General features: G+C 53.2%; 1 protein-coding gene across 4 annotated transcripts; it reads left to right on the forward strand.

Annotated features, from left to right (window-relative positions):
- Positions 1 to 1,974: 1,974 nt before the first annotated feature.
- On the forward strand, positions 1,975 to 9,210 carry Dnajb2 (DnaJ heat shock protein family (Hsp40) member B2). 4 transcript variants are annotated; one of them, XR_007107885.1, is made up of 10 exons: positions 1,975 to 2,077; positions 2,437 to 2,536; positions 3,070 to 3,179; positions 4,347 to 4,400; positions 4,562 to 4,684; positions 5,502 to 5,594; positions 5,807 to 5,909; positions 6,055 to 6,125; positions 6,954 to 8,104; positions 8,315 to 9,210. XR_007107885.1 is itself a non-coding variant. In XM_047546842.1 (10 exons), exons 2-10 carry the CDS (start codon positions 2,472 to 2,474, stop codon positions 8,323 to 8,325), a joined length of 849 nt encoding a protein of 282 aa, XP_047402798.1. In that variant the 5' UTR covers positions 1,975 to 2,077; positions 2,437 to 2,471; the 3' UTR covers positions 8,326 to 9,210. The 4 variants fall into 4 exon arrangements, 3 of the variants coding, with proteins under 3 accessions (XP_047402798.1, XP_047402795.1, XP_047402797.1); XM_047546842.1 differs by having other exon boundaries at positions 3,070 to 3,191; positions 6,954 to 7,160; XM_047546839.1 differs by having other exon boundaries at positions 6,954 to 9,210.
- Positions 9,211 to 10,430: the final 1,220 nt, after the last annotated feature.

Raw genomic sequence — 10,430 nt, forward strand, 5'->3', positions numbered from 1 at the left:
ACAATCTCACATATACGGAAGGTGCTAGGCAAATGTCTGTTCAGATGAGAGAAGAAAGAAAGATAAAGGCAATGACTTGGAAGATTTTCCAGTGACCTAGCCTTGCTCTTATACAAAATCTAAGTCCTCAGTCTTTGGGTCACTCAAGACTTCTATTGTAAACAGCAGATGGGAACTCTGGTAAATTTATAAAAGCAACAAAACAACAACACTCTCCCACCTTATCCCTGAAAATGTAGTAGCACACAGAATCATTACAAGAGCTGGAAAACAAGGCTCAGCAAACAGGCAGGCACCTGGGGAAGCTTGGCAGCCTGTATAGGAGACCCTTGTTCCCTCCACTAACTTCAGTGACCACGCCTCCCTTACAAAAGGTATTGATGCCGACATTTTCTTTTCCAGACACTAGAGGCCACTGCAGTCCCCATGGCAGCCACCACCACACAGAAATGGGTTGTCAATTACCCACACCTGCTTCTTGGTGACTTGTTCCAGATTTAAAGTCCCAGTTGCAGCACCTGATTGGCAGACCTTATGTCTTTTGCCTGCCCTTCCCACCCTTAGAGCTGGGAAGTCTGTGGGAGCAAGCTGGGCGCTTTAGTGGCAGAGGGCCATGTGGCAAGGCCCATGCAATGGAAATTCCCCAAATGTAGACGGGGATTCCCCAAATGTAAGCAGGAGGTTCTGATGGTGGACAGCCAGGAAAACTGAACAAATGCATGACATCTTCTTCCCTTATGTCTGGCTCAAGCATTGATGAAGCATTTCCAGGTCACCCATCCTGAAACACTTTTCTGGACTCATTAACAGTTACTCCTTGAGCCAACTGCGATGCCAGAGATGGTTGTACTAATAATATCTAATATGTACCATGCCCCATTTGACTTTCAAACAACCCTAGGCATTACCTACATTTAAAGAGAAAAAAGTGAGCCCTCAGAAGTTTCCCTAAGTCACAGAGCAGTGCCAGGTTGCAAACCCAGGTCTGCTTCCAAAGCCCTGGGGATGGGCTGCTAGTATATCAAGTTGTAGTCTTTCTTCTCTTTTCCTCTCCTGCCTCCGTTTCTTTTTTTGCAATGCTGGATATGGAACTCAGGGCCTCATGCATGCTGGGTAAATGCTCTACCACGGAGCTCTGCTCCAGTCCCCACGTTCTTCTTTATAAATCCTGGCTGCATCTAGTATGTAGAAGATACTCAACTATGTGGATTGACTGCATAGGATCTAGTAGGAGCCATTTCAGGAAGGTTCTTTTAACTCTCTCATAAGGCCTGAACCCAGGAGTCATTCTGAGGTGGAACAGGCCTATTCCAGGATCCATTTGAGAAGAAAAACCTTGAATCTGGGGAGTTTCCTTTTACTGTCTCCTGTAACCGCACCACTCCCAAATGTGTCAAACTGTCACCAAGGGATTTGCATCTGCTGGTTATTTAATTATCCAACGGATATTTTGGAACACTGACTACTGCCCTACATACTAGTGAAAAAAAGGACACAATCCCTGCCCTGTGGAATTTACATTCTAGAGGGGGAAGTGACTGCGAATCAAATAAGCAAACCAATAAATGCTAATCTGTGGCTCTGACAAACTTGCTGAGGGAAAAGGCGCGAGACGTTCTGAAAGGCAGGTCTGACCTACCTGCCTACTCAAGGAAGTTAGGGCAGCTTCTTTTGAGGGCCAGGGACAGGAAAAGGAATCTGAAGACGGGGAGGAGTTAGGACCAGAGGGGAGTCGGTGAGTCCTGGAGGTAGCCTTGACCTCCGGAGGGGTACCCATGGATCATAGAGTTTATAGCCGAGCGACAGAGGGACCAGAGCCAGGGACCTTGTTCGTTGGCTGCTTCTGCCTGTTTGCGCAAGTGCGTCACGCCTGGATGGATGGCGCTGGCCTCAGCTTCCCAGGTCGCACCTGGGGATGACGTAGCCCGGGTGCAAGCCCAAAATAGCCAGCTCCGCCCCCATCTCCCAGCAGCCCCTGCAGCCGCCCTCCCCTCTGTGTGACGGGTGGAGCTGGCCTTCTCCCGGTCTCTAGTAGTTTCCGTGCAGCTGACGCATGCTTGTCGCACAGCTGGGCCGGGTGCGTCCTACGCAGCAGCCGCAAGCCGCGAGCCGCGCTGCCCGTGCCAGACGGTTCCCGGCGGGGGGCTGGGGCGGGACTCCGGCACCGAGGTGCGGCCGGGCCCGCGTCAGGCTGGGGCCCGACCCAGGGTGCTGAAGTTAGGGGGCTCCGATAGGGCTTCCCGGGCCTGCGCATCCAGATAGCCCTGGGCACCGGCCTGCGGGGGCAGATAAGGCTGCGGAAGGAGTCTCGCTGCCGACTGCAAGCACCGCCCCGCGGGCTCCGCTGTCACCTCCGAGAGCCTCCCGCCCCCCCAGGGGTCTCCGCCACAGGGAGGGGCTGCTGGTTCCTTCTGCCTGACTCCTTCTCTCCTGCAGCCCGGAGAGGCCTGCCTGACGACTGACGAGTTGCCATGGCATCCTACTACGAGATTCTAGATGTGCCGCGAAGTGCAACCGCTGATGACATCAAGAAGGCGTAAGTGCCTCCGCTGTGCATCAGAAAACCTCCCGCTCCCTGCCCCTCCCCCCAGCCCCACGGGGCCCTTCAGAGTGACTCCCGCAGGGAGCAAGGAGACCCCTGGAAGAATAGAAGGAGGAAGTCCAGAGAAAGACCAAGTTGTGTTGGGAGCCGCACTGTGGTTCTTTCTCCAGTGCCCTCCCCTTTGCTCCCTTCCACTCCCCTCCCCTAGATGTGGGCTTTCTCAACATGCAGCTCAAAGATGCCCAGGCTGTAGGAGGAGGGTCAGTGCTCCTTGGTGCTGGTCCAGTTAGGGTCAGGGTGGGGGCATTCTCACTCTGGCATTGTCTGCTCATCATGTGGTCCCAGCTCTGGCACAGAAGGGAGAGAGGAGAGCTCCAGGAAAAGATGGCAACAGAGCAGCCTCAGCAGCTGGGGTGGACTGGGTTACAAGTTGTGAAAGGACAGTGGTGGGCCAAGGGAGAATGAATGGCTGGTTCATTTCCCTGGTGGGAAGAGCCTGACCCTCCCCTTGCTCCCATTTCCTGCAGGTATCGCAGGAAGGCTCTACAGTGGCACCCAGACAAGAACCCGGATAATAAGGAGTTTGCTGAGAGGAAATTTAAGGAGGTGGCTGAGGCCTATGAAGTGCTGTCCGACAGTAAGGCACTGGGTCAGGACAGGGCCCAGCACAACCCCTCCCTCTACTCATGCCGGTCAAATTCCTTCCCAGAGCTATGCCTCTGCCACCTGTCTCCATGCTTTTTTCTAACTTGGCATTTAAGTGCCCCCTTCTATAGGAAGAACTTTGTCTCCTCCCCAGAGTCTGGAGAGTGGCATGCATCCTGACCAGGGAAGGGAGTGGGGCAGGTGACCAATGTGTGTGAGCCCATCCGCACCAGGCCTTGATAATTTCCATGGGTCCTCTCAGGCAACCTGTGAGGCAGGTGTTCTTACCCCCATCTTGCAGGCAAGTTGACTGAGAGAGGTGAAAAAACTTGCTCAAGATCACACAGAGCTGGAATATGAGTCGAGGTCTGTCTTTTTTGTTTTGTTTTGTGGTGCCGGGGATCAAACCCAGGTCCTTGCACATGCTAGGCAAGTACTCAACAATTGAGCTGTCCCCATGGCCCCGAATCTGTCCTTTATTCATTTATTCGAAAACTATTGATTGGATTTTTACAGTGACAGCCATTAATTAGGTACTGGAGTGGACAAGCAGGCATTGCCCTTGTCCTGAGGGTCAGTGAAGATAGATACTAATCACAGAGTTATAGCCTGTGAAGAGCATTTCAAAGTAGAATAGCAGGGTGATGTGATAGGGAACAATGGGCACCTGTGTTATGGTGGTCTCAGAAGGTCTCTCTGAGGAAGTTGATCCTTTGGCAAACCCTGACTAATAATAACATAGTGATAATTAACTGACATTTATTTTTTATTTTGTGCAGTGCTGAGGATTGAACCCAGGGTCTCACACATGCTAGGCAAGCGCTTTACCACTAAGCTATACCCCCAGCCCCCAGCCAACATTTACTGAACACTTGTTATGTATCAAGTATTGTGCTAAACAGTTTACATGGATTATTTCATTTAATCCTTGCAAAAACCCTAGGAGGTAGTTGCTGTTGTCCATTTTACAGATGAGGAGCCAGCTGTGTGAAGAGCTGAGTTGCTGCTAAAACCCACAGCCTGTGTCTCCTGGACACCCTGCTACACCCTGCTCTCCCAAGCTTCTGTCTCTGGGCGATCTTCTGAGGGCCATGCTAGCCTGGGAGGGTAGGCCATCATCCCAGAGGGAGGGAGAAGTGATCAGGTCTCTTTTTTTCAGAGCATAAGCGGGAGATCTACGACCGCTATGGCCGAGAAGGGCTGACTGGGGCAGGTAGGCGGGGTCTGGGGTTGGAAGTGGGTCAGGGAGGAAGGGGGAGGGCAGACTCCTGCCATGGATGCTTTCTCTGAGATTCCTGGCCATGCCTTAGGTGGCACCTCTGGCTTGAGGTGAGACACACCTTAAGCCTCTTCCTCATGCTGCCTCTCCTCCAGCAACTGGCCCTTCTCGGGCAGAAACCGGAGGTGGTGGGCCTGGCTTCACCTTCACCTTCCGAAGCCCTGAGGAAGTCTTCCGGGAGTTCTTCGGGAGTGGAGACCCTTTTTCAGAGCTCTTTGGTGAGTGGACTCAGATGTGCTCAGAATGGCTCAGCGTCGTCTTTCAGGGCTGACCCCCATCAGCTGGAAGGCCCTTAGGCAGGAGGCTGAGAGGGAAGCTGAATTCCACAGGCAGAAGATTTTGTGCAGTGGGCCTGTGTCCAGTGAGGGCTGGGACAGAACCTCACACATGCCAGAACCCACGTGACCCACTAGTGACACTTTACAGACTGGCCTTATTAAATGACAACAACAATAGCACATTGTTGGACTTCCATAATAACAGCCATGAGAGCAAGACTCAATGCATCATGTGACAATAATAGTAGCATTACACATAACACCATATACTAGTTTTTGAATGATTACTGTCAAGTATTTTACATCCCCCAGTCCTCTTCTGAACCACGTTAGAGGTGAGTAATTTTAATCTCCATTTAAAGATGGATAAACTACAAAGAAAGAGAGAAAAATTGATAAACTGAGGCACAGATAGCTTGCTTAAGACTCATACCACAAATGACAAAGCCAGGACTCCCTGCTGTTCCCGCCTGTCATCACATCATTCTTACTTGTCTATATACGTGGAAGTAGCCATCTGTCCTTCCTGCTGTTTCCCACTTCCTTCTTTATTGTGAACAGAACTAACCAGCGAGCATTTTCATTTACTACCTTAAAAAGGAATTTATTTTGTGAAGAAGTCCAACCAAAACAGCAAAAAATCAGAAATGTATCCAGTTACTTAGCAATTTTTATTTCTAAACTTATAAGCAAAGTTCATACATTTTGGGGGGAAATCTGCTCGCCAGTGACTGTTGCTCTGCTTTCTTTGTTGCAGATGACCTGGGCCCTTTCTCAGAGCTTCAGAGTCGAGGCTCTCGACCCTCAGGCCCCTTCTTTACCTTCTCTTCCTCCTTTCCTGGGCACTCTGGTAAGTGTTGCCCCTTCCCACTTTTGGAAGCTCCAAGCCCTGGAATCCCCGCATCAACTTGTCACTTTTCCAAGCCTGTGCCCTATATGTAGAGCCCTGCCTCTGGACAGCTCTGTGGAAGGCCTGAGGTTCCTGGCCTTTGGTGTTTGTGGTGGTCAGTGCACAGCCTCCCCCTAACAGCCTCTACTCTGCCTCCTTCATCCCAATGCCAGACTTCTCCTCCTCGTCTTTCTCCTTCAGTCCTGGGGCTGGTGCTTTTCGCTCTGTTTCCACGTCCACCACTTTTGTTCAAGGACACCGTATCACGACACGCAGGTGAGAGCTCCTGATAGGGCCATGTGGGTGGAGAGGTCTGAGGTTGAGGGGTAGAGGTGGGAGCTGTGTACAAACAGAAAGTGTGCCCCGTCCACTGTGGTGACCAGAGTCTCTACCAGTCACTGAATTGTGCTGTTTCTCCCAGAATCATGGAGAATGGGCAGGAGCGGGTAGAAGTGGAGGAGGACGGGCAGCTGAAGTCAGTCTCCATCAACGGTGAGGGGTGGCTCCACTAACCAGTCCCTGGTCGGAAGCTCAGCTTTGGCCCCTGCAGCCCCCTCCCCACATTGACTCCTCTCTGAATTCCTGTGGGGCCTGGGCCCTAATTTCAGTCATAGACCAGATTCTCAGAATCAGAGATGACCACAGGGGTAGTAAACAGATCTGAGACCCAGCTAATCACCATCACATTAGTGGGGTGCCTTACATTTGCAGAGCACTTTACAATTTTTAAAGCATTTGCATGTATATAGTATCTCCTGTATTCTTAAAGCATCCAGGAGGACAAGCACAGCAGGTAGTATTTGCCCAGTTTTATTTGAAGAGACTAAGTCACAGCATGGTTAATGACCCCAACTTCCAAGTAGCCCTTGGTGCAAGACTCCTTCCTGTCAAGCGAGGGATAAAATAAACCAGGAACCAAAAGCAGGATGTGGGATTCCCAGAGCAGACATCACCATACCCAGCTCCCCCAGGATTGTAACCCCATTGCTAACCTTGCTTGCTTGTGATGCTAAGCACTGTGTGCTGAGTACTTTACATAGGTTGTCTTAATCAATCACTGGAACAATTTGCATATGTAGGCATGGTTATCATTCCCATTACATAACTGAGGAAGAGAGGCACAGGGAAGTTACAGAGTTTTCCCAAGGTGACAGAGCTGTGACCTGGTGGAGCTGAAAACCTCCCTTGCTCATAACCACTACCCTAAGGGCTGATGCATGCAGGCCAGTTCCAGAGTGAGGCTGTAAGTAGTCTGGGCCCTCACTTGTGTGAAGAGATGGACCTGAGTCTGGAGCCTCATGATGATTGTGACTCTTGCAGGTGTCCCGGATGACTTGGCACTGGGCTTGGAGCTGAGCCGTCGGGAGCAGCAGCAGTCAGTCACCTCCAGGTTGGGGGGCATGCAGGTCCGGCCAACCCCTGCCTCACGTCCCTCTGATAGTGACCTCTCTGAGGATGATGAGGACCTGCAGCTTGCCATGGCCTACAGCCTGTCAGAGATGGAAGCATCTGGGCAGAAACCGGCAGGTGGGCGGGGGGTGCAGCAACGACGGCAGGGGCAGCCCAAGGTCCAGCACCAAGATCTGGGCATGGGGGGGACCCATGAGGGTGCAAGGGGTGAGGCAACCAAACGTAGCCCATCCCCAGAAGAGAAGGCTTCTCGCTGCCTCATCCTCTGAACACCAGGCCCAGCTTGAGTTGACTCAGGTCTTGACTTGGGGTCCGACTGGCTGTCAGGAAAGCTGAGTGGAGCATGGCCTGAGTTACAGCAGCCCATGTCCCTCCATGTTTCCCTCCCAGGCCTGCTGCACTCTGGTGTGGATTTGGAATTTATTGTGCTCAGCCTGGGGCTGATAGGTCCCTGGGTGAAGCCCAGGGTCGGGGCATCAGGGCTGTGGAAGGGCTGAGGACGAGCCCAGATGCACTTGCTGGATGGGGAGTTTCTGAGTGGCATTAGTAGTTTGGTTGGGCCTTTTGTGCCAGGTTTTCTGTCACCTATGTTGCCAATTGTTTCAAGGAAGGAGGACTTGGCCTGGGGTGCTCTGAGCCCGAGTTGACAGCTGCCCTGGGCAGCAGTGCAGGCTGAGCAGCATCTGCGCCCTGTGGGTCCAGCTGCAGCCCCCGCTGATTTCTGTGCAGTATTGAGCTCTGACTGTGTCTGTGCTTCCCTTCTGGTGCTGCTCTCCTTTCTCCCACTCTGCTCTCTGCAACTCCCTGCGGGCCACATCGCTTGCTTTCACTGCCGTCTGGCTAGGACTCCCTTCTCCTTCCTTCCCCAAGAAGCCTCAGTGTGCCCAGGAAGATGCTGGGGCCAGTGGGGCCATGAGGTCTTCTGAGGTCTCCCCTCCTGCTAGGGGAGGCTAGCGGGGTGGGGCGGGAGCCTCTCAGCCATCCAGATTCGGAACCGGAGTCCACTCCTCCTCCCTTCCTCTTGCTGCCTCAGCCTGCCCCGGCCCTGGGACTAGGCAGAGGTGAGGCTGGCTAACCCTGGAGAGGTGGGATAGGGCCAGGGTGACCCAGGGGGAGGCCTAGGTGGGGACTGGATCCCATACTACTTTCCCAACATGCATCAGGGCTCAGGGAAAGGCCACAGGGCCAGCCCAGGTGTGCATGCTCAGCTCCATCCTCCACAGCTTGCTGCTGACCCTCTCTCCTGTTACCCGCCCCCACTCTCTCCCCAGATGTGTTCTGAGCTGGATGTCCGGGATCCACAGTCGCTGCACAGTTCCAACAGGACAGCACCCTCCCCCAAGCATTGGGAGGGGACACTCCATTCCTCTCCCTCACCCATGCCAAGTGTAGAACGGGGGCCTGGGTGGTGGGTGGGGACCGGGTGGGAGGCATCAGTAGTCTTAGCCTGTGAACTCTAACCTGAGTGTTTGCTGCTGTCTCTTGGGGACTACGAGTCCCAGAATGCAATGCACCGACCACCTGTCTGATAAACCTAGCTGGGAGAAGTGGCACGTGGTGCAAGGTTATAGAGCTGTGCTTCTTGGGATATGTAGTTCCGGCATGGCCGGCTTGTCACTTGCTCTAGACCGGGAAATCTTGTCTTTTGATTTGTTCTTGGCAGGGTGGCTAGAATGTGGATGAAGGGGGAATGACCTGAGCCTCAGTTCCCCTGACACCTTGCTGGCCCTGGGGTTGGAGTGGGCAGGTCAAGGACCTGCAAGGTCTGAGAGAGGTTCTTTTTCTGCAGGCAGACTGGGGTCTGAGGAACAAGCCAGGGGGGCAGCAGACTGAGGAAGCAGGGCTTGGCCCTGGAAGGCTGATGGGCGTGGGCTGGCAGAGCTTGGAAGGGGAGGCCACCCTTGCGGCGTGACAGGAACGCCAGGCATGCTGCTGCTTGAATGGCTTTCTTTGGCCTCTGACCCTGCTGCCCATTCTTTCTGTCCAACATCACAGACAAGCTGCCTCTCCTCCTCCCTGCCTGGGGAGCCCAAGGCCAGGGAGGGGACTGATGGAGTGGGGTGTCATCAGCCCCCGTAGCACTGAGCCTCAGAGACCTATCAAAGCCAGCTGGGCTGAGCTCAAGTCAGGAGGGAAACTGGAAGTCAATAAAGCTGTTTTGAGAGCTTGGTAGTGTGCTGTGTTCCTTCTTTCCTAGGTGGCTCACGAGGGACCCTGTGGGACAAATGGCCTCAGGCCTCACACCTCCTTTTTGCCCAAAGGGCTGGAGGTGCAAGCCTTGCCAGGTCTCCTCTCTGACATGTTGCCCTCCCCAAGTTTGTGGTTGAACCCTGAGAATTGCTTACCTTCTTGGTCTTTTCCTATTTGGGTCCCACAGTCAATTTTCCCCCATAGCAGATGTTCCTCTTTTGAGGGAGCCACCCAACAATATGCCACAGCACATTTAGGACCAGACTAAGTTAAGACTTAAGACTGGAAGCACGAGAACAGCAGGAAGCCTAGGACACATGCTAAGCCCCTCAGCAGGTTCCCTGTCTCACAGCAGAGGTGTGAGCTGGGGTGCCTGGAATAGCATGAGTCCTACCATGCTGGCCTCAGGCCCCAAGCCATCAGGTCTAGGGAGGAGAGAGCCGGCTACCCTCCCGGCTTAGCCGTGGGACAAGCACCTTGGTATTATCCTGTAGGGCACTGTGACTTGCCTCTCTGCATTCCAGGAGAGGCTCTTAGCTTCAACTTAAATAGCCAAAGGGCTTATGATGTATTTTTCTCAAAGTAAAGAAGTAGCCTGCTCTGAAAGAGGGATTTCAAGCCTCTATCCTCAAAAAGTCTGCCAGAAGTTTGCAAAAATGGCTGTCTTCCCTGCTTCCACTTTGAGATGTTGAGGACATTGGAGTTGCACCCTGGCAGAGTGGACGGACAGCAGGGGCTCGTGTGCTGGCTGCTCCCTTCACTCCCCACTCAGATGGTGTTTGCTCTGTGAAACTGAGCCTCTGCATGGGTAAGCGGCCCTGACTCCTATGGCTCTGTGTCTACCACCATGTCCAAGGCCACCTATGGCACACAGGTGAGGGCTCCTGGGAGAAGGAATGCCAGGAATACCCTAATAGGGGAGGCACCTGGAAACTGAGATGGGACAGAAAGAAGTATCCCACCCCCGCCCCCAGATACAGAGGTCTTCCTGGCACCACCGTTGGATGTGCCATAGAATCACCTCCATAGGGCCTAACCTTAGTCCTGCACCACATGAAAGTTATTCCCAAGGACAAAGGGCACAAAACAGCTGCCCAAGACCTGGGAGGAAAGGCAGCAAAGAGGTCAAGCTGCTGGGTCTGGTCTCAACTCCACCACTTACAAGGATGCATCACCTGGGCCAGTACCATGCTGCAG

This window comes from Sciurus carolinensis, chromosome 3, assembly GCF_902686445.1.
Source record: "Sciurus carolinensis chromosome 3, mSciCar1.2, whole genome shotgun sequence".
Classification (NCBI taxonomy): Eukaryota; Metazoa; Chordata; class Mammalia; order Rodentia; family Sciuridae; genus Sciurus; species Sciurus carolinensis.